This window comes from Vipera berus, assembly GCF_964194415.1.
Source record: "Vipera berus genome assembly, chromosome: 1".
NCBI lineage: Eukaryota > Metazoa > Chordata > Lepidosauria > Squamata > Viperidae > Vipera > Vipera berus.
Window position 1 is genome coordinate 355,065,126 of NC_138202.1, and position 23,787 is coordinate 355,088,912.

Below are 23,787 nucleotides of genomic sequence, written 5' to 3' on the forward strand. Positions count from 1 at the left end.
ACCGGTTCAAGGTTGATCCAGCTTTCCATCTTTCTGAGGACCCAAATTGTTGGGGGCCACATGCTGACTCCGTCAACCACTCAGAGTGGGCTGTAAAGCACCGAGAAGCGGTATATAAGTCTAAGCGCTACTGCTCGGTTAGTAAAAAGTTGACGCTGCAATGAAACTTATGAGGCGCTAAAACGAGCCAGGAGCCCCTCTTGTCCTTTTCTTTTTAGCCCTTTATCCTCCAGTTCTCTCTCCCTCCCCTTTGTTCTCCCCCATCTCCCCACCACTTTCACTTTCTTTTGTATTTTATAGCTGGATAGGCTTAATAAAATTATTATTATTATTATTTTTACAAAAAGAATGCAGGAGATCCTAATGATGAACCACATTCCTTCTCTCTCCCTGCATTTCAGGTGCTTTCCGTGTGTGTGGAGGAAGAGAACATTATCCCGTACATCACCAACGTGCTGCAGAATCCCGACCTGGCCCTACGAATGGCTGTCCGTAACAATCTTGCTGGTGCCGAAGAGCTCTTCGCCCGAAAGTTCAACACCCTTTTTGCCCAAGGGAGCTACTCGGAAGCAGCCAAAGTAGCGGCAAACGCCCCGAAGGTATGGAAAATGTCCACGTGATCCGTGCTTTGTCTTCTGCTTTATCCTCCCGTCAGGTCTGAATCCTCAGTTCATATCCTGCCTGTTTCTTCGAGTTTGTTCCTTTGGCCCTGACGTACAAGTAGCCCTTGACTCTTGACCACAGCTGGGGCTCAGAATTTCCATTGGTAAGCAAGTTGGTTGTTTAATGCACAGCTCTCCAAACTTTCCGGATTGGCAGCCCAGAGGGAAATGGAGGAGCAGGGAAAGGCAGGCGTGCATGTGTGTGCACGCACACGCACAAAACTGGCTAGCACTCGTGTGCACCCTTGGCATTGGTGATGCTGGCACATGCGCAAACAGGCTGCTAGTGCCCGCGTGATGCTGGCGGCGGCGCTAGTGCCCCCACGCATGCCAAACACCTGCTAGTGCCTGCACAGCAGCACTAGCGCAAGTGAGGAGGGTGCATGCACATGCACGCACCCTCGCTACCCAGTCCTGTGGCCAACAGACCACAGACCGGTACTGGCCTGCGACCCACAGGTTGGGGACATCTGGTTTGGTGCATTGCACCTGACTTTACAGCCCTTTTTCCCACGGTTGATAAGCGATTCATGGGAGTTGTTAAGCAAATCGTGCATTAAGCAAATCCGGCTTCCCTTATTGACTTTTGCTTGTTGGAAGCTGGCTGGGAAGGTTGCAAATGGCAATCAGAGGACTGTGAGAGCTGGGGGATTCTGGGACATGGTCGTAAGACTGGTTGCAAGTCACTTTTTCCAGTGCTGCTGTACCATCGAACGGTTGATAAATAGTTGTAAGTTGAGGACTTACCTGAATTAGGGAGCATTGTTAGTCCTTATGGGGTTGTCACTTGCAAACCTTGATGTGTGACCTGAGCCTTCCTTGGCCATTGGCTGGCAATTGCCTATTGTATGTGGCTTGGAATTTATTTTATGTATAATTTATTTATAAAATTTACTGGCCACCCATCTGACCTCAGGGTAATAACTCTGGGTGGGGAATGACAGTTAAAATCTCCATTGGTCCTTTTAGTGGAGAGTACCTTTTTGCAGTGGTTCAAAATCTAAAGGCACTCTCCACTCACTGGCTGGTGGACTTTAGAAAAAAAGGGGGGAAGCAAGTCACATACATGCATACATACATACATACATACATGTTTATTCTGAAACTAGACTGGGGGGGGGCTCCTGCCTATAGTTTGACTGAAGACTTTTCAGCTGTGCTGGCCCAGTGGTTAGAATGCAGCATTGCAGGCTAACTCTGCCAACTGCCGGCAGTTCGATCTTGACTGGCTCAAGGTCGACTCAGCCTTCCATCCTTCTGAGGTCGTTAAAATGAGGACCCAGATTGTCGGGGGGGGGGCAAATATGCTGACTCTGTAAACCGCTTAGAGAGGGCTGTAGAGCACCGTGTACATCAGTCTTAAGTGCTATTGCTATGGTAGTTCTCATGCGGAAGCAAGAATGCCCCTGGCAATCGGAGACCAACCTTGGTTCTCTTCCAGGATAAATTATAGTTCATCAGGGTGAGAATGGGAGCCAGTCCTCCTGCTTTGAGCTAAGGCGATTAATAATCTCTGGGGGCTGCCTCCTTTCGTTTGAAAACAAGTTAAGCGGATCACACACCCTGTCAAGCTTCAAGCTTGCTTTGCTGGTGCAACCTTGACACAGCCGTTAAGTGAGCCGGCTCCTCCATTGACTTTGCTTATCGGAAGCCAGTTGGGAAGGTCACAAATAACGATCACATGACCCTGGGACTCTTCTAAATAGATCGTGGTTGCCAAGAGCCCAAATTTTGATCACACAACCCTGCAGATGCTGCGGCGGTGGTGGTAAGTCGCTGTTTTCAATGCCGTTGTCACCCGGAACAGTTGCTAAACATATGGTTGAAAGTTGAGGACTACCGGTATATAAATTTTATATGCTGCCAATTTGCCTGCCGGATGGCTCTGGACATCTGAACAAATTATTAAAGCAAAAATGCAAAACATTTATATATTAAAGTTATCAGAAATTAGAAGAATTAAGAACCAGAACACAATGGAGTGTGGGTGGGATCTTCGTTCTAGTCCACTACTTCCAGCATGGAAAACACCCCTCCCTCCAAAATTGGGACTCCAGGCCAATTGGCAAAGCCAGATATCCCATGTTATTTTCCTTGCTGACCATTTAACCTGGTTCTTTGCCCATTAACCTGGTTCCTTCAGGTCCAACACCTACATTCCCTAAACATTCTTCTATGCTTGAAAATCTTCCAGAAAAGCTGTATTTATGCCACCTGATACTTCCTTCAAATCTGTGTTGTTGTTTTTTCTTACACTTCTTGTAGCTGAGCAAAGCTGAATTGTGGGCATTTGAAACCATCCCATAATTCCTGTGTACTTCCTGTCTCCGATTCTCTCCCTTTCCGGCATTTCCTCTGGGCTGTTGTTAGAAACTAGGCACCGGCTGTGATCTTTAGCAGCTCAATATTTCTGTGTGTGCTCATATTCTACATTTGAACAACTGACCAACTTTACTGTAGTCACAGAACTGTCTGCAATTTCCTTGGAAGATTCACAGGGGCAGGTAAAAATGTGAACACTTCTCCGAATAAATTAAAAAAGAGTGGAGGGGGGAATAGAAAGGAATACTTAATAAACGCAAACACTAACCTAATCATCAGATATAATAAGCCTGCAAGTTACCTCAATCAAATCAGTGTATTAAAATTTCTAAGAGCTTGGACCCTTACATGCTGCTGTGCCTCGTACACTTTGGAAGACTTTCCAGAAAATCCCCACACAACAAAAGGCTTCGTCATTGTAAGTAATAATAATAATAAGTTGGAAGGGACCTTGGAGGTCATCTAGTCCAACCCCCTGCTCAGGCAGGAAACCCTATACCATTTCAGGCAAATGGCTGTCCAGTCTCTTCTTAAAAAACTCCAGTGTTGGAGCATTCACCGCTTCTGGAGGCAGGTTGTTCCACTGGTTAATTGTTCTGTCAGGAGGTTTCTCCTTAGTTCTAGGTTGCTTCTCTCCTTGACTAGTATCCATCCGTTGCTTCTTGTCCTGCTTTCAGGTGCTTTGGAGAATAGCTTGACTCCCTCTTCTTTGGCAGCCCCTGAGATATTGGAACACTGCTATCATGTCACCCCTCACTCTACTCTTCGTTAAACTACACATATCCAATTCCAGGAACCGTTCCCTATATGTTTTAGCCTCCAGTCCCCCAATCATCTTTGTTGCTCTTCTCTGTACCCTTTCTAGAGTCTCGACATCTTTTTTACATCGTGGTGACCAAAACTGGATGCAGTATTCCAGGTGTGGCCTTACCAAAGCACTTTACAAAGTGGTATTAGTACTTCACTTGATCTTGATTCTATCCCTCTGTTAATGCAGCCTAGCACTGTGTTGGCTTTTTTGACAGCTGCAGCACACTGCTGGCTCATATTGAAGTGATTGTCTACTAAGACTCAGATCCCTCTCACAGTTACTACTATTGAGCAAGGTACCACCTATACTATACCTGTGCATTTGATTTTTCCTACCTAAATGTAGAACCTTACTATTTTCACCATTGAATTTCATTTTGTTAGATAGCGCCCAGTGTTCGAGTCTGTCCAGATCCCCCTGTATTTTAAGCCTATCTTCTGGAGTATTGGCTATTCCTGCCAGCTTGGTGTCGTCTGCAAATTTGATGAGTTCCCCATCTATCCCCTCATCCAAATCGTTAACGAAGATATTGAAGAACACTGGGCCCAGAACAGAGCCCTGGGGCACCCCACTACACACTTCCTTCCATGTAGATGCAGTTCCATTGAGGACCACACGCTGAGTACAGCCTGTCAGCCAGCTACGAATCCATCTGGTGGTGATGCTATCTAACCCACATTTTTCTATCTTATCAAGTAGTAGGTTGTGATCTACTTTATCAAATGCCTTACTGAAGTCCAAGTAAATTATATCTACAGCATTCCTCTGGTCCACTAATTTTGTCACTTGGTCAAAGAATGTGATAAGATTTGTCTGGCATGATCTGTTTTTGACAAACCCATGTTGACTTTTAGTGATGACTTTGTTTGTATCTAGGTGTTCGCTGATTTGTTGTTTGATTATCTTTTCCAGAATCTTCCCAGGTATTGAGGTCAGGCTGATAGGTCTGTAGTTTCCAGGATCTATTTTTTCCCCTTTTTTGAAGATGGGAACTACATCAGCTCTCTTCCAGTCCTCTGGTAGTTCCCCAGTGCTCCAGGATCTATGAAAAATATAGTTCAGTGGTTCTGAGATCACGCCTGCCAGTTCCTTGAGAACTTTGGGGTGTAATCCATCTGGTCCTGGTGATTTGAACCCGTCTAGGCTGGACAGGTGTTCACTTACCATTTTTTGCCTATCTTAACTTGCATTTCTATTCTGTTTTTTATGGCACTGGTTTTGGTAGGTTGGACTGTTTTTTCCCTTTGTGTAAAGACAGATGCAAAAAACAAGTTAAATAGTTCTGCTTTCTCCCTGTTGCTTGTCACCTTCTTGCCACTTTCCCCCACTAATGGACCAATCATTTCCTTAACTTTTTTCTTGTTTTTTATATGTTGAAAGAAGCATTTTTTGTTGTTTTTGACTTTGGTCGCAAGCCTTAGTTCATTTTGAGCCTTAGCTTTCCTCACTTCATCTTTGCAGGCACGGGCTGTTTGCTGATATTCTGACTTAGTTATGTGCCCCTCTTTCCAATTCTTATACTTGTCCTTTTTATCTTTCAATTTATCAGAGAGTGCTTTATGCAGCCATGCTGGTTTCTTTTGAGAGCTGTTATTTTTCTTCTTTGTTGGCATTGTACTAGACTGGGCCTTTATTATCTCACTTTTCAAAATTTCCCAAGCTTCTTGAGTTGTTTTCCCCTTTAGGATTCTCATCCATGGAATTCTTCCCATGGTCTCTCTATTGAAATTAGCTCTTTTAAAGTCCAAGATTCTAGTATGGCTGTGTTCTATTGCTTGTGCCTCCAGAATGTTGAATTCCAATATTGCATAATCACTTCCCCCCAAGGTTCCTGTGCCTTCGACATTTTCTATCATTTCATCTCCTTTTGTGAGAATTAAATCCAATATGGCTAATCCCCTAGTTCCCTTCTCTACTTTTTGGGAGAGAAAGTTGTCTGCTAGGTTTGTCAGGAATCTGATCTTCCACTTGGTGCAGAGTTTGTCTCCCAGTTGATATCAGGGTAATTAAAGTCCCCCATTACTATTGTGATGTGCTTCTTACATACCTTAGTTAGCTGACTAGCAAAAAGTTCATCTATTTCCTCTGCTTGGTTGGGCGGCCTATAGTATACACCTATGGCAATGTCATTTCCCCCCCCCCTTTTATATTGACCCAAATGCATTCAAGTTTACAGTTTTCGTCATTGTTGTGCTCTATTTCTGTAGAGATAAAGTTATTTCTTATATATAGAGCAACTCCACCTCCTCTTTTGTTTAGTCTGTTTCTTTTAAATAGTTTAAATCCCTCTAGCTGTGTGTTCCATTTGTAGGTTTCGTCCCACCATGTTTTCGTAATGGCAACAATATCATATCCGCCCTCATTTACCTGAATTTCTAGTTCACCCTGCTTACTGTTCATACTCTGTGCATTACTGTATAGACATTTGAGTCCTTTATGACTGACCCTGTGTTTACTTGCTGCATAACATGTGTGGTGCCTGGCTTCCCCTATTTTCTTAGATTGCCGGGGACGGTGATGTTCTGTATCAATTAACTCACTGTCCCCCATTGTTTAGTTTAAATGTTCCTCCAGAAAAGCTGTGATTTTATTGCCAAGTAACTCAGTCCCTTTCTTGGATGGATGCAGACCATCTCTTTTGTACATTTTTTTCATTGGACCAGCTACAGACATTGTGACTAATATAACCAAAGCCTTCTCCTTTACACCACTCCTTTAGCCACATATTAAATTCTGCTATACGCTGGCCTTTTCCATTTTGCTGCAACCACCCAGCAGATGGGGGGAATAAAAACCAAACACCCCCCCACCCCACCCCCACTGCCAATCCTCAACAGAAATGCTCACAACAGTAAAAAACCTCAGACAGGAGGAAGAACACCGCCGGGCAGGCAGGCAGGCAGGCGTCTTGCTCAGTAAATCAAGTGCTAGTGGGACAACACGCCAGGAGTTTCTTTAATATCACTCATACTACATCCTGCAACACAAACTTACTCTGCCTTTATCTCCTCAGCATTTGGGTTGCCATTTTCTCTCATCTCATTTTTCTGTTACTTGATCAGAGCGATAGGCTTGTAAGCCGCCCTGAGTCTTCGGAGAAGGGCGGGATATAAATGTAATAAAAATAAAATAAAATAAATAAAATAAATAATGATGCTGAGTAGCTGCAAGATTTTTATGTACACGTCTTTATTTGTATTGTGCCTTTTATTTGTACAAATAACTCAAGGTAGCGAATATATCCACGATAACCTTCCTGCTCCTATTTTCCTCACAACAACCACCCCTGTGAGGGACTGGTCCCAAGTCACCCAGCTGGCTTTCATGCCTAAGGCAGGACTAGAACTCATGGTCTCCTGGTGATTGGCCCAAAGTCACTCAGCCAGCTCAGAATTCTGAGCAATGGCCAGACTGGCTAGGAAATTGTGGGAGTTAAACCCCAAACGTGTGGAAGGTGCCAAAAGTAGAAAATAGTGGTCTAAAGCAGTCTTAGTCAGTCTTGGTGACTTCAGCCCTGAGCCCGGGTGGCACAGTGGTTAAAATGGCTGCCTAAGGAATTCTGGGGGTTGAAGTCCAAGTCGTCAAGCTTAAGACACCCTGATTTAAAGGTTCTGCCGATAGTTTATTTAATAACTTATACACCAGGGCTTTTCAAACTTTTCACCCATTGTACCACTTTTAGGATATGGCAACATCCGAGTACCACCAGTTGCCTAGCAAGGTGTCAAAAACGTGATGACCAAAAAAAAAAAAGGAAAAAGGAAAAAAGTGATGAAGTACAGGTAGTCCTCGACACAACAGTTCGCTGAAAAAAGTGCCCCCCAAGCCACAGCTGAGCAAGACGCCTGCCTGCCTGCCCAGCGGTGTTCTTCCTCCTGTCTGAGGTTTTTACTGTTGTGAGCATTTCTGTTGAGGATTGCCAGCGGGGGTGGGGTGGGGTGGGGGGTGTTTGGTTTTTATTCCCCCCCATCTGCTGGGTGGTTGCAGCAGGTTTTGGTCACTTCACATGACCCTGGGACACTGCGACCGTCATAAATATGAATCCGTTGCCAAACATCTGAATGTAAATCACAAGACCCTGGGTATGCTGCAACATTCCAGCTGATCGGTGCTTCTTCTGGGCTCAGCAGAAGCACCAGGATCAGTGCCGAGCTCCAGCACTCCCCGAAGAAGTGCTGATCCTGGCGCTTCCGCTGAGCTCTGACAGCCCTGCAATTCCAGCCATCTCTCGCTCAGGCTTGTGCAGTGTTGCCACCGCTTCAGCTCATTCCCCTCCCCCGCTACCACTTTTCTAGGATGGTTGCGTACCACCTGCCAGGTGCCAATGTACCGCAGGTGGTACTCGTACCACTGGTTGAAAAGCCCTGACTTATATGGTTCTTCTTGACTGATTTGCAATGAATAGTGTCAATGCTGCCAACGTCAGATATTTTTGCTTTGACAACAGATGGAGATGCAACCATTTTTTTCTTACGTTTTACTCTTAGAGTTAGAGTTAGATGATGCTGGGGGGAGGAATGTGCATGAGAGTTTAGCTAGACATAACAATACTGAACCTAGTGTGAGAACCAAGGTTATTGAAATAAGAGATGATAAGGAATTGGCAGGGCTGGAGAACTGGAGGGGAAGCCCGCATTTCAAACTAATTGGAGAATGTGATTTATGACTGTTAATTGGAGGAGGGAATTGTGGTTTGATACTATGTGCTTAGGGGAGGGGAACTCAAGTTTTTGGCTTCGATTGTGTTAGTGCCGATGCTATGATGCTACTCAAATAAAGATTCTTTAAGGTAAACAATGCCTCGAAGTTCTTTGAACAGTTTCATGTGTCGGAACCATGACAAATAGATGATGTACTTTATCTGCCTTTTTTTTTAAAAAAGGGAATATTGCGCACTCCAGACACCATCCGCCGGTTCCAGAGTGTCCCGGCACAGCCAGGTCAGACATCTCCTCTGCTCCAATATTTTGGAATTCTGCTAGACCAAGGGCAGCTGAACAAATATGAGTCTCTGGAACTGTGCCGGCCAGTCCTCCAGCAGGGACGCAAGCAGCTGCTGGAGAAATGGTTGAAAGAAGACAAGGTAAGTCCTGTGCTCACTAGGGCATCTTTGAAGATGGAGGAGGCTTAATGGTCCATCAACAGCTGGAATTCATCCTTTCTGCTGGCTCCGGTCTCTCCAATTGTGTGTGTGTGTGTGTGTGTAGAGAGCCACCAGTCAGGATTGCCCCCAATTGGTCCTCTAGGCCAGAGGTTCCCAACCGTGGCCACTTAGCTGGCTGAGGAATTCTGGGAGTTGGAGTCCACAAGTCATCAAAGTGACCAAGGTTGGAGACCCCTGTTCTAAGGCAAGAAAGGCCCTTGACTCCGTTCCTGTTGAAAGGTATACGTCACTAAAAAGCCAAATGGAATACAGTATAGCAAAGCCAGAACTGGAGTTCGCACGGCAAAGTTTCCGGGTTAACTTTCCCCATCCCGTTCCTTTTCTCCCCTGGTCCCTTACTGTCCAATTATATTTGAATAAACTGTTTTTGGGAAGGGTCTTTTGCAACAGGCTGGTCAGCGAGCCATTGCATTCCATTCCCAGAGCTTTGATCTTGAGTCGGTTTCTCTGGAAGGAACAAACGAGTTGTTAGCCTTCCTTCCCCACTCCCCTCTGGCTTTCTCTCTCCCCCCCACACACATAATTCAGGGTGGACTAGCAGCTTGCAAATGCTCGTCTGATGGTAATTCTGACAGCACCCATCTGCCTCCAAGGAAATAGAAATGGTTTTGAGTTCAGATTAGGTAGCTTCTGCTGGACAATTTTGCTCTTCGGATTGGTGTCATGGCAGAGAATAACAGAGTTGGAAGGGGCCTTGGAGGTCGTCTAGTCCAACCCCCTGCTCAGGCAGGAAACCCTGTACCATTTCAGACAAATGGCTGTCCAGTCTCTTCTCAGAAACCTCCAATGATGGAGCACCCACAACTTCTGGAGGCAGGTTGTTCCACTGATTAATTGTTCTAACTGTCAGGAAATTTCTCCTTAGTTCCAGGTTGCTTCTCTCCTTGGTTAGTTTCCGTCCGTTGCTTCTTGTCCTGCCTTCGGGCGCTTTGGAGAATAGAGAATTGATTCCCTCTTCTTTGTGGCAGCCCCTGAGATATTGGAAGATTGTTATCATGTCACCCCAAGTCCATCTTTTCATTAAACTAGACATGCCCAATTCCTGCAACCGTTCTTCTTATACGGTATTTTAGCCTCCAGGCCCCTAATCATCTTTGTTGCTCTTCTCTGCACTCTTCCGAGAACAGTGATGGCAAACCTTTTAGAGAGCGAGTGCCCAAAAACTGCCCTCGTCCCGCCCCGCCCCCCACAGGGTCACCCACCGCCTCCACGGCCCGCCGCAGATTGCCCAGGCATCCCAGCAGCACCCTCTGCCCACACCCCACAGCATCATCTGCGGGCGATGGGGCGCAAGTGCAGTGCCTTGTCCCCGCTGCCCGGCTGCCATGTCCTTGGCTGCTTGGGGGTGATTCTCTGGGGGGGGTTACTGGTGAGGATCGGGCTGTAGGGAGGGAGGCAGGGCTGGGACGATAGCGCACGTGCCCACAGAGAAGGCTCTGGCACGCGCGCCATAGGTTCGCCACCACTGTCCTAGTGTCTCGAGATCTTTTTTTTTTTATTGAAAAGTTTTAGCATACATTTTATCTTTAACAAACCCCCCTACCCCTCCCCTATCCCTCCCTCCTTACCCCTCCCCCCCTCCCCCCCCCCGACTTCCCAGAGCTAAGTACAAGGTATAAAAAACAAAAAAAAAGAATCATAAACAACCATATGCTAACCGTAAACTCTAAAATCTATCACTCTCTAGCTCATATAGGATAACTACAAACACTATTAATATAAAATATATAAAAAAAGAGGAAAAAAAAGAGAAAAGAAGGGAAGACTTATTCAAATGCTACATGAAACTTTTTAGTCCCATATTTGTTAGAGATCTTTTTTATGTCTTGGCAAACAGGACTGGATGCAATTTTCCAACTATAGTCTTACCAAGGCATTGTTGTTGTTAGCTGCGAAGTCGTGTCCGACCCATCGCGACCCCATGGACAACGTTCCTCCAGGCCTTCCTGTCCTCTACCATCTTCTGGAGTCCCTTTAAGCTCACGCCTACTGCTTCAGTGACTCCATCCAGCCACCTCGTTCTCTGTCGTCCCCTTCTTCTCTTGCCCTCACCCTTTCCCAGCATTAGGCTCTTCTCCAGTGAGTCCTTCCTTCTCATTAGGTGGACAAAGTACTTGAGTTTCAACTTCAGGATCTGGCCTTCTAAAGAGCAGTCAGGGTTGATCTCCTGTAGGACTGACCGGTTTCATCGGCTTGCAGTCCAAGGGACTCGCAGGAGTCTTCTCCAGCACCATAGTTCAAAGGCCTCAATTCTTTGGCGCTCGGCCTTTCTTATGGCCCAACTTTCACAGCCATATATTGCAACTGCAAAGACCATGGCCTTGACTATATGCACTTTTGTTGGCAGGGTGATGTTGGCCAAGGCATTATAAAGTGTTATTAACACTTCTCGCGATCTTGATTCCTCCTCCCCCCTCCCCCGTCGATGCAGCCTAGAGAACCGATGAAAACTGCCAGCTCGCAGATGGCAGCTTCCTGGCAGCAGCAGGTTAGGTATGCGGGACTTTGGTTCCTGGCTGGAATTTCCTGGCAAATGAAAGGAAATTCTGCCATTCAGCTCTTCCGCTGAATTACGTAATGTTGCCCTTAAATTAGTGACCTTTCCACCCTCAGCTGTCAGTTGCTCCCAGCTGATGGATTGTGCTCACCTATAAGCATATGAAGACTTATGTCTTAATGCCAAAATAAAAATCATCTTTCTTCTTCTCCCCCTCTTCCTCCCCCCCTCCCACCCCCCCAGTAGCGAAAAGTCTCAGAAGACTTAATCTGTCTGATCGAAAATATTGCAAGACTTGGAAAAGCTAAAATCATTATAAGATTCTAGTGCAGGGGTAGGCAACCTCGGCTCTTTTATGACTCATGGACTTCAACTCCCAGAATCCCTGAGCCAGCCATGCTGAGGAGAAAGGGAGAGGTTTCCATACTGAGCCGTGCTGGCTCAGGAATTCTGGGACTTGAAGTCCATGAGTCATAAAAGAGCCGAGGTTGCCTTCCCCTGTTCTAGTGCCCTGCATCCATTTGTGACCCCATGGATTACAATTGATCAAGTCTTTGGGATTCTGAACTTTAATCGGGATTTGAAATTTCCAAACATTTGCTACATTTCAAACCCCCGGGGTGTGGCTGACGGGGCAGGCATCTGTAAAAACGTTTGTCTTTTCTTAACTGAGACAACAACGTTCTTCTTTTGTCATCCATCACCACCATCTCGGAATTACATTCCTCATTCAGAAATTGCATTGAGACAATGCTGGTCTTTATTCAGTGAATGCTCTGGCCTAATTGCATCTTAAAGGTGGTTTTTTTCCCCCCAGATATGTTTTTTTTTTTCTGTCGCCGGATTTAATTTAATCCCTTTGCCTTCTGTTAGCCCTTATTCGTAACTTAACTCCTTGGAGTCAATGGTTATTCAGCTCCATAGCTGGACTTCTAAATGTAGTTACTTCCCAAGAAAGTGTATTAAAATAATGTAAGATGGGGAGCATGGTGGCTTGTGTAGTTAGGACGCTGGAATGGAGGCTAGCACGCTTGTGTTCGAGACCCGAGGGTTGCTGTGGGGGGGGGTGGGGTTGAGTTCCCATCCTTCTGGGGCAGGATTGAACTCCTGTCCTTGGCTTCAGCTCCTGCCGGGGACATGAAAGGAGCCCCCAACTACACAACGGTGTTGTCTTCGGCTAGTCTCTTCAACCTGGAAGCGCCTGGGTGCTTCTAACCTGAGTGCCAGCAAGCAATCTAAGATATTGCTGACATGATAGCAGTCTTCCAGTATCTGAGGGGCTGCCCCAAAGAAGAGGGAGTCAAGCTATTCTGCAAAGCACCTGAAGGCAGGAGAAGAAGCAACGGATGGAAACTTGTCAAGGAGAGAAGCAACCTAGGAGGAATTTCCAGACAAGTGAAAACAATTAACCAGTGGAACAGCCTGCCTCCAGAAGCTGTGAATGCTCCAACACTGGAAGTTTTTAACAAGAGACTGGCCAGCCATTTGTCTGAAATGGTATAGGGTTTCCTGCCTGAGCAGGGGGTTGGACTAGATGACCTCCTAGGTCCCTTCTAACTTTACTATTATGATTATATTGCCTGCAGTTTAACCTTTATTGTTTTGAACTTGATTTTTGGATTCAGCTGACACATCTCCCTCTCTCTTCTTGGAAGACTGGGATGGGGGGGGGGGGGGAGAAAGACCGAGAACAAAAGCTGAGTTCCTTCTTTTCATGACGAAGGTCCTTAGCTATTTTAGTTTTGGAGTGAATAAGCTTAAGCAGCCACCGGCTTAAATCTTAATCTGTCTTCATTCTTGACCGGGGGTTTAACACTTGACCCTTTGGTGACTCGTCAAGGACAGCTCTTCTGAAAGGGATTTTGATTTCTCCGTCTGACGTCGCCTTCTCTGGCAAAGTACATTTGTGCCTTTCTTTTTGGTTCGCTTGCGTATCGGGGACTAATCGCATCGGGCACTGCCCAGTGCTTAATTTGTTTCTATTATTAACATTCATCAGAACTGCCACTCATTGTTTAATGTATTATTATTATTATTATTATTATTGTTGTTGTTGTTGTTGTTGTTGTTATTATTATTATTATTATTATTATTATTATTATTATTATTATTATTATTATTATGTTGGAAGGGACCTTGGAGGTCATCTAGTCCAACCCCCTGCTCAGGCAGGAAACCCTATACCATTTTGGACAAATGGCTGTCCAGTCTCTTCTTAAAAACCTCCACTGTTGGAGCATTCACAGCTTCTGGGGGCAGGTTGTTCCACTGGTTAATTGTTCTCACTGTCAGGAAATTTCTCCTTAGTTCTAGGTTGCTTCTCTCCTTGATGAGTTTCCATCCATTGCTTCTTGTCCTGCCTTCGGGCGCTTTGGAGAATAGCTTGACTCCCTCTTCTTTGGGGCCGCCCCTGAGATATTGGAACACTGTTATCATGTCCCCCCTCGTCCTTCTCTTCATTAAACTAGACATTCCCAATTCCAGCAGCCGTTCCTTATATGTTTTAGTCTCCAGTCCCCTAATCATCTTTGTTGCTCTTCTCTGTACTCTGTACTCTTTATAGAGTCTCAACATCTTTTTTTACATCTTCGCGACCAAAACTAGATGCATTATTCCAAGTGCGGCCTTGCCAAGGCATTGTAAATTGGTATTAATACTTCACGTGATTATAATCCTTAAGACAGGGGTGTCACATCTTGGCCACTTTAAGACCTGTGGACTTTGACTCCCTGAATTCCCCAGCTACTTGTCACATTTGCACACTTGCGGAAAAGTTTCTACTTGCAGTTTGTTTTATGTATTGAGCATCCTATTGGGTATTAAAAAAAAACAGCCAAAAAAACCTCAATCTCTGCGACGCTTGTTTTTCAACAGCTGGAATGCTCTGAAGAACTTGGAGACCTGGTGAAGTCTGTGGACCCCACGTTGGCCCTGAGTGTCTACCTACGGGCTAACGTTCCCAATAAGGTCATTCAGTGTTTTGCCGAAACGGGGCAAGTTCAGAAGATTGTGCTGTACGCCAAGAAGGTAATTAGTTCCTCTGAAACTTTTTTTTTAAAAAAACCCTTTTGACAGTTTTTATTAGTTCGCAGTATAAAAAAATGCAAAAGCAAATAGTAGGAAAAATAAAGGGGGGAAAGGAGAAGTGTAGAAAAGAAGGGAGGAAAAAAAAGGCATTGACTTCCAACTCCACCTGGTACAGTAGAATAAAACGGTAACATCAAGCCTCAACTTTTTACTTTTACATAATAGTATAAAGTAGCCATTTCTATAACAACAAATCTACCTAATCAACAGAACCCAAAATCAAACTTTCATTCTCCCCCCCCCCCCACCTCAAGCACAAAGTCCAGAAGCGGTTTCCAAGTAGAAGCAAAAGTAACTTACAAGTTTTTTTTTTCTTTGATCAAAACGGTCAATTTAGCCGTTCAGAGTTCCTCTGAACTTTTTTTTTTTTTTTAAAGCCAGCCAAACTTCTTGTAGCGACCCTCACATCTTGTGGCAGATCCTGGGCATCTTTTGGTCAGAAGTCTTTAACCTTAATCCCTGTGTGAAATAGCCCAGCTCATTCAGCGGCCTGGTTTGAGTCTGCCTCCAAAATTCCCAGGCCACATCTCTGTTGAAAACGACTTATAACACCTAGCAGCTTGTGAAGAGCCACAACAGGAGGCAATGCTTCTAAGACCTTTTAAGGACAAAAACCACGCACGGTAGGAACAGCACATAACAAACTGAAAAATAAAGACTCCTAAGGCTGGTTCCGATCAAGACATCTTGGGATGAGGGGACCTTGGCGCTCTCGGGGCTTAGCTGTTTTCTTGCAGATGTTTTACAGAAAATGAGCACGCTCAGAGAGCATCAAGGACCCCTCATTTCAACCCTCCTTTATTGGCACATTTTTGGGGTCTCTGAACTCTGCTAAGAGATGAATTGGGGGGGGGGCTTTTTCAGTTTTCAGTCTAGAAAGTGACCAAGCCAAACACAGACCATCTCGGGATGCGCTCGCTCAAAAGCAGAGCAAAGCTGACAAAATACTTCTTCTTTTTCTACCTTCACGTGCCCTTCCTAGGTTGGTTACACTCCAGACTGGATCTTCCTCCTGAGGAACGTAATGCGGATCAGCCCGGACCAAGGACAGCAGTTTGCCCAAATGTTGGTGCAGGATGAAGAACCTCTGGCAGATATTACACAAGTAAGGAAACATCTTGGCAGAGAGAGAAAAAGGACATTTGGGTCAGTTTTGTTTTACAGCTTTACAGCGCAAAAATAAGACCACCACCCCCAAAAAATAAGCACACATTCAAAATGAGCAGAAGGCATAGTTTAGAAAAACTTTTATTTATAAAATATATATAAGCACGATACAGTTTCATTCAGCTCTGGGGAACATCAACAACTTGGAGATCAGAAAAAAACCAAAAAAAAAACAAAATAAAGAAGACTTAAGACACGCCCAGACCTAGGCTGGATCACATGCCTCCCACAGCCAATACTGTGTCTTAATCAAAAACAGTTCTCATTGGCTGGTTTATTGCTATGGCTATTCCAGTTCATAAAGTTTCTTACACAGTGAGAGGTTTGCTCCAGCAGGCTCCAATAAATGGCTTTATCCTGGAGATCCTTGGTTTCCTATAAAGTCCACTTGTTGCATCTAAAGAAACATTTCATCACCTTGCCCCGCCCTCCCTCTTCTGCTTGCTCGCCGTGAATACCCTCTGCTTGTCGGAGGGGCAGCAGCGACGATCCCACCGGTCAGAGATCTTTTTACGATCATTAGCTGGCTGGCGCCGTTTTTGGCGGCGCGGAGCCTTTCTCTCCTCCCGGTTGGTGGCTGCAGACGGTGGGCCTGGTCATCGGCCTCGGCGGACATGTTGGCGAATTCCCGGACTTAAGACATCTGCTGGGACTGCCTCTCTCCGCCGTTGGAAGATTGCCTGGACTGGCGGACGGGCGTTGGGAAAGAATGTTTTTGTTCTTCCCCCTCCCGGACTGGTGACGCTGGCTGGAGATGCGAGGATCGACAGAGGCCTGGCCTGCCTGTTCATATTTTCCCTGTTGACAGGCAGGCACCTGGCTAGCTCCATACCTGATGGGAATTAAGATCCCTCCTACTGATAGTCCAGTGTGGCCGGGTCCGGACCGTGGTGGGAGGACGGTTTTGGACTGGTCAGTGGCCACCTCACTGGTGTGAGAGACCAGTTGGGGTGGCCCTGGCCCAGGATTCCCTTCTCTTTCTCTGCCCTTGATTGGACTCCTCAGCCGGAGTGAGAGGACGACTGAGGTTGTCCCTTGGTTTTCCCATCTCAGGTGAGAGCTGAGATGGCTTTGCAGACTAGGAGATATGCCTACTGGACTTTTTACAATCTCTATACCATCACTGAGTGATCCTTGGACATATTCATAACATCTGCCCTAAAAGACTATCCCAGCGCAGTATGATTTATCACTACTCCGGAGCTGACTTGTATGCCCTTAGGGCAGTCTCTGCCTCATGGGCGCGACCTGTCGCCTGTTTCCATACTCCCCTTAATGACGATCCCAAGCTTTGGGATTCCGAGAGGTGGTTGGGCTTAGATAGGGGCCTCGAGTCAAGATATGCTAAGAGGCCCCTGATAAAATTTCTAGCCGGTTATTTTAAGAAGTTAGTGAGGGGGAGGGAAGGGAGGGAATTTTTAACCGGCACTCAGTCTGGTCCTGTTAGAGGTCCTGACGGGACGGGGTTGGGGGAGGTGGCTGCTGGTTCTGAGAATGTGGGGGTGGGGTTTCAAATCCCCACGGCGATAGGGAACGGCAGCAGGTGTCTGCGCGGAGCGCCATATCAACATCTGGGATCGCACCCCCGCTATCTCCGAGCGGTGGCGCGCTCCGACCCTCCGGTTAGCGCCCTCTTACCCGGGGATGAGGGTGATCAGGCCCCTGAGCTCAGGTTGGTCTATTTTAACGCTAGATCCGTAGTTAACAAAGCTCCCCTCATCCGTGATCTGATCGAGGAGGAACGTGCGGATCTAGCGTGCATCACGGAAACTTGGCTGGGCTCGGAGGGAGGGGTGCCTCTCACCGAGATATGCCCGCCGGGTTTCCGGGTGCTGCACCAGCCGCGGGCTCAGGGCAGGGGTGGTGGGGTGGCAGTGGTTATTTGGGAGACTTTGTGTCCCCGGGAGGCCACCATTGTCCAGATGGCCGGGAGTGAATCCCTCCTCTTGAGATGTGGTCCTCGGGTTCAGTTGGGCTTGTTGCTTACATACCTGGCGCCCAGCTGTGTGGCAACAGCCCTGCCTGAGCTGCTCGACGCCCTCTCAGGGTTGGCGGTGGAGTTCCCCAGGCTTATAGTCCTGGGTGACTTCAACCTGCCATCACTGGGGGGGTCGTCGGAGTTAGCTCGGGAGTTCATGGCTTCCATGACAGCCATGGGCCTGACCCAGGTTATTGAGGGCCCTACTCACGAGGGGGATCATACTCTCGACCTGGTGTTCCTGTCTGGACAGTGGTTGGATGATCTGGGAGGGGGTTCTCCATCCATCACCCCTCTGTCATGGTCAGATCATCACCTCCTGAGGCTGGTTTTCCGTCATGCCATCCCCCGCCGCTGGGCGGCGGAACCGACCAGGTGGTTCCGCCCCAGGCGCCTAATGGACCCGGACCGGTTCCAGAGGGCGCTTGGGCCTATACCTATCACCCTTACCCACAGCCCAGTCGATGCTCTGGTGGAGGCCTGGGAAACGGCTGCCACCAGGGCACTCGACTGCGTTGTACCCACGCGACCTCTGACTCGGCGCAGATCCCGTTGGGCCCCATGGTTCTCTGTGGAGCTCCGGGAGATGAAGCGTCGGAGACGAGGTCTAGAGAGCGGTTGGAGATCCAGCCGATCCGAATCCGACCGATTGCAGTTAAGAACCTTTATAAGGTCTTATCTTGCGGCGATAAGGACGGCAAAGTCTAACTACTTTGCCTCCCTTATCGCGTCCGCAGATAATCGCCCGGCCGCCCTGTTTAGGGTGACTCGCTCCCTCCTTAACCAGGAGGTGAGAGAGGATCCCTTGCAGGGACGAGCCGAGGAGTTTAGTCATCATCTGGCGGACAAAATCGCTCTGATCCGGACCGGCTTGGACTCTGACTGGGCAGAGTCTGACGTGGAGGAATCAGGCGGTCTTGAGCACGTTATCTGGACTGAGTTCGACCCTGTTTCCCCTGATGATGTGGACAGGATCATGGGGAGACTGAGCACCACCACCTGTTTGTTGGATCCGTGCCCCTCCTGGCTAGCTTATGCGGCTCGGGAGGGAACACGAGGCTGGTTCCATGCAGTAATAACTGCTTCTTTGAAGGAGGGTGTCTTCCCTGCCGCCTTGAAGGAGGCGGTGGTGAGGCCCCTTCTCAAGAAGCCTGCTTTGGACCCGGCTGTTTTAAACAACTATCGTCCAGTCTCCAACCTTCGCTTTCTGGCGAAGGTTGTTGAGAGTGTGGTGGCGCATCAGCTCCCTCTGTTCCTGGAGGAAACTGATTATCTGGACCCGTACCAATCGGGCTTCAGGCCCGGATACAGCACGGAGACGGCATTGGTCGCGCTGGTGAATGATCTCTGGAGGGCTAGGGACAGGGGTTGCTCCTCTGTCCTGGTCCTATTAGATCTCTCAGCGGCTTTCGATACCATCGACCATGGTATCCTGCTGCGGCGTCTCAGGGGGTTGGGAGTGGGAGGCACCGTTTTACGGTGGTTCTCCTCCTACCTCCAGGGCCGCTCGCAGTCGGTGTTGACAGGAGGGCAGAGATCCACCCCGAGGTCTCTCATTTGTGGAGTTCCTCAGGGGTCGGTCCTCTCACCTCTCCTGTTCAACATCTATATGAAGCCGCTGGGCGAGATCATTCGTGGTTTCGGGGTGGGGTATCACCAGTACGCTGATGATACCCAACTTTTTCTTTCCACCCCGAACCAACCCAGCGATGCCCTCTCCGTGATGTCCCGGTGCCTGGAGGCGGTTCAGGTCTGGATGGGGAGAAACAGGCTTCGTCTCAATCCCGCCAAGACTGAGTGGCTGTGCATATCGGCATCTCGGGTTAACCAAGTTATTCCACCTCTAACGATGGGGGGTGAGGTGTTACCCCCCGTTGATAGGGCTCGCAACCTGGGTGTCCTCCTGGATTCACGGCTCAATTTTGAAGATCACATAGGAGCCGTGACCAGGGGGGCTTTTGCACAGGTTCGCCTGGTGCGCCAGTTGCGTCCCTATCTGGACCGAGACGCCCTACGCACAGTTACTCATGCGCTTGTGACCTCCCGTTTGGACTACTGTAACGCTCTCTACATGGGGCTGCCCTTGAAGACCACTCGGAGGCTTCAACTGGTGCAGAATGCGGCCGCGCGAGTTGTAATGGGGGTTTCCCGATACTCCCATGTAACACCTCTACTCCGCGAGCTGCATTGGCTTCCGGTTGCCCTCCGGGTGAAATTCAAGGTGCTGGTTATTACCTATAAAGCCCTACATGGCCTGGGTCCGGGCTATTTGAGGGAACACCTGCTGCCGGCATCAAACGCCCTTCGCCCAGTGCGCTCCCACAGGGAGGGTCTGCTCAGGGTGCCGCCGGTGAGAGATTGCCGGCGGGTGACACCCAGGGATAGGGCCTTCTCTGTGGGAGCGCCTGCCCTCTGGAACCAGCTGCCGGTGGAGCTGAGGACTGCCCCCGACCTCCGATCATTCCGCCGGGGCCTGAAGACCTGGCTCTTTGAGCTCTCAGGCCCAGGCTGAGGAGAAATTTTTAATTCGGGTTTTAATGTATACAGGGTAATTTAATATTTTTTAATTGGTTTTTTAACTTTTGTATGGTGGATTTTTAATTCCCTGTAAACCGCCCTGAGTCCTCAGGGAATAGGGCGGTATATAAATGCAACTAAATAAATAAATAAATAAGTTTCTCCAATAATCCTGTTTTTCACATTGATGTTTCTGTCATTTCCGGTCACTGACCTCTTTGTTCTTTGTGTAGCGTTGAGTGATGCTAGCAGGAAATTTGGCAGTGTTGCAATCACAAAATTCAGAGTGTGTGCCCCTGTTGTGAAGATTTACTAATAACAGAGTAAAAGGTGACGTTAAGCAAGCATGATAATAACCATGCTGCAGATCATTAACAATTTTGAGCCTTAAGTCAGCATGGTCTATAAGCCCATTGGCCATAAATAGAGTGAGGATGTAAGACTTCAGCTTTATGATGGGGTGTAAAATTTAGCAGCTGGCCATTTGTTTAGGAGCAAAATGGTAGGTGATGTGCCTCTGGGCGGGCTTGTATTTAGCAGTCTTGAGGATGTTTCAGGATGCGTGGGGGCTGCAAAGATCCATGTTCTCCTGACCTCACGTGGAAGGTGAAGTCTCAGCAGGCATTTCTTGATGGGCCCAGGTCCTGCTTACTAAATCTTTCACCTGGCCTCTTGAGGACATGCAGATATATAAGAATATTCCTCTGTTTGGAAGGGGTCCTTGAGGCAGTTTTCGAAATCCATAGGATCCTACAGCAGTTTTGCTTAACTTTGTCAGCTTTAGGCTGTTGCATGCCGGCTGAGAATTCTGGGAGTTGAAGTCCACACATTTTAAAGCTGAGAAACACTGTTGTACAGTATCAGGATTTGGCACTAAAGTGAAAACAGGTTTTGTGAAAAGACAGTTGAGTGTCGTTATGTATCAGGGGGTCTTCGAAACTTGGCCCTTTTATGACTTGTGGACTTCCAACTCCCAGCTGAGGAATTCAGAGAGTTGGAAGTCCACAAGTCATAAAAGGGCCAAGTTTGAAGACGCCTCTTGTGTAATGAAACATTCCAGAATTGAACTGAAAAGTTAAACCTTTCATATGGCTCCGTTTTGAGTTTTAAACTCTTTCCTAGGAACGTCCCATGTTTGACAAGGCCTCATTTTGTGCTCAAAAGGGATGGTTCAGATGGAACTAGAGCTGTTTGAAAGTTGAAAAGCTACTAACGAGATCAGAACTCTGTTTAAAAAATTGTTTCAGATTTGAAATGCCTGGCACGCTGCTGACAGGAGGAGAAGAAAACGAAATTCATTTGGAGCTTTAAAACATGCACAATTTGTCTGCATTAGATAACCCTGTATTGCTGGAATATTTATGCAAGGCTTTCTCTGCCTTGGGTGGGGGGAATCTGAAAACGAGTGCTTCCTTTTCTTTTCTTTTGCAGATAGTGGATGTGTTCATGGAATACAACCTGATCCAGCAGTGTACGGCTTTTCTCTTGGATGCTCTAAAAAACAACCGTCCCTCTGAAGGGCCTTTGCAAACCCGTTTGCTTGAAATGAATCTCATGCACGCACCTCAGGTAGGTTTTTGCACCTGGTTCTCGAGACGATTTAATCACTCTGTTTCTGGAACTTTTCTCTCACAGGAATTTGAAGTAATATTTGGATGCAAAGCTCCTATTTTAAAAAAAAACCTTAAAACAGGGGTTTCACTTCTGCTTATTCTAGCTCGGGGTAGGCAAGCTTGGCTCTTTTTATGACTCGTGGACTTCAACTCCCAGAATTCCTGAGCCAGCGTGGCTCAGCTTGGAAACCTCTCCCTTCCTCCTCATCATGGCTGGCTCAAGAATCATGAGAGTTGAAGTCCACGAGTCATAAAAGAGCCAAGGTTGCCTACTGTTGAAAGCCCTTTTTAAAAAAAGCAGAGATGCTTTAATGCTCATCGTTTCCCTGCAGGCAGAAGCTTCTAGTTTTATATGGAAGTTAAACTGATTAAAACCAGGTACAAGTACTTTTATAATGATTAAATTTTCCAAAAGTTTGTTCCGAACTTAAGAGTTCATTCTTTTTAAAATTTTTAAAATTAAAAGCTCATCAAAGTGAGTTGCTGTCTAAAAATATTACAGTTATTAAAAATAACTCCTTGTGATTGCCATTTTGATAGGGTATTAAGAAAACCCAGTTTTATTTATTTATTTATTTATTTATTTTAATCCCATTTATATCCCGCCCTTCTCCGAAGTCTCAGGGCGGCTTACAATCTAAGCACAAATCAAATGGGCTTAGCAATAGCCTTCATTCTATGTATATGCCTGCTTATTAGGGCTTTCGCCCTCCCCCCCCCCCCAAAGCGGCATTATAAAAAAAAAAAAGAGCAGTGGATTCTGAAAAGTATTCAGATTTCTTATAACCAATAGCCTTACTTCCTGAGGCTGCTGTGAGAGATTGTGGGGAGCTAGGAAAAATGGTACGGAAGAGAGAATCAACAAGCATAATAAGAGGCAATCTAGTCTAGTGGTTAAGGAGCTGGCCTAGAAACCAGGAGATTGTGAGTTCTAGTTTGCCTTAGGCCAGGGGTAGGCAACCCTGGCTCTTTTATGACTCGTGGACTTCAACTCCCAGAATTCCTGAGCCAGCATGGCTCAGCTTGGAAACCTCTCCCTTTCTCCTCAGCATGGCTGGCTCAGGAATTCTGGGAGTTGAAGTCCACAAGTCACGAAAGAGCCAAGGGTGCCTACCCCTGCCTTAGGCATAAAAGGCAGCTAGGTAACTTTGGGCCTGTTGCTCATTCTCAGCCCAACCCTACTGTCAGGGTTGTTGCTGTGGGGGGAAATAACAGAATAACAGAGTTGGAAGGGACCTTGGAGGTCTTCTAGTCCAACCCCATGTTCAAGCAGGAGACTCTGTACCATTCCGGACAAATGGTTATCCAATCTCTCCATAAAAACCTCCAGTGTTGGAGCACTCACAACTTCTGGAGGCAAGTCATCCCACTGTTTAATTATTCTAACCTGTCAGGAGATTTCTACTCCTTTCTAGGTTGGTTCCCTCCTTGTTTATTTTCCCTCCAAATAGGAGGAAGAAGGAGTGTTAGGTATATTCACCACCTTGAGTTATTTATAAAAATAATCAAGGCGAGATAAAAAAATCTAATAATTATAACCACGAGTTGTTGTTAGCTGCGAAGTCGTGTCTGACCCATTGCGACCCCAAGGGACTCGCAGGAGTCTTCTCCAGCACCATAGTTCAAAGGCCTCGATTCTTTGGCGCTCAGCCTTTTTTATGGTCCAACTTTCACTGCCATACATTGCAAAACCACGAGTAGCCTGTGTCATAAAGGGTAACTCGGCCCAGGGGGCTGGAAAGCATTTTGGTGAGGAGCAGTTTGAGTTATTCAGAGACTTAATGAATTAAGTATGAATGACCCCGGGAAATTGGTTTTGCAATTCCCAACGTTCTGTTTTCACCCCAAAATCAGCATTAAAATCCTCAGCAAAGACTCACTGTCTTGATTGGGCTTGACATTTGGGCTCTGGACACACCAGTGTTAATCTGAGCGCTAATTTCTTGGCAGAGCTTCTTTGCCACAGATC

The 23,787-nt window shown here is 46.9% G+C and overlaps 1 protein-coding gene across 1 annotated transcript in view; it reads left to right on the plus strand.

Moving 5' to 3' along the window:
- Positions 1-23,787, plus strand: part of CLTC (clathrin heavy chain) — a 126,357-nt gene that overhangs the window by 52,701 nt on the left and 49,869 nt on the right. The window contains exons 7-11 of the mRNA XM_081346560.1: positions 402-599; positions 8,678-8,878; positions 14,331-14,483; positions 15,526-15,648; positions 21,637-21,774. Of these exons, the coding sequence (XP_081202686.1) occupies positions 402-599; positions 8,678-8,878; positions 14,331-14,483; positions 15,526-15,648; positions 21,637-21,774 (813 nt within the window). The remainder of the gene's footprint in view (positions 1-401; positions 600-8,677; positions 8,879-14,330; positions 14,484-15,525; positions 15,649-21,636; positions 21,775-23,787) is intronic.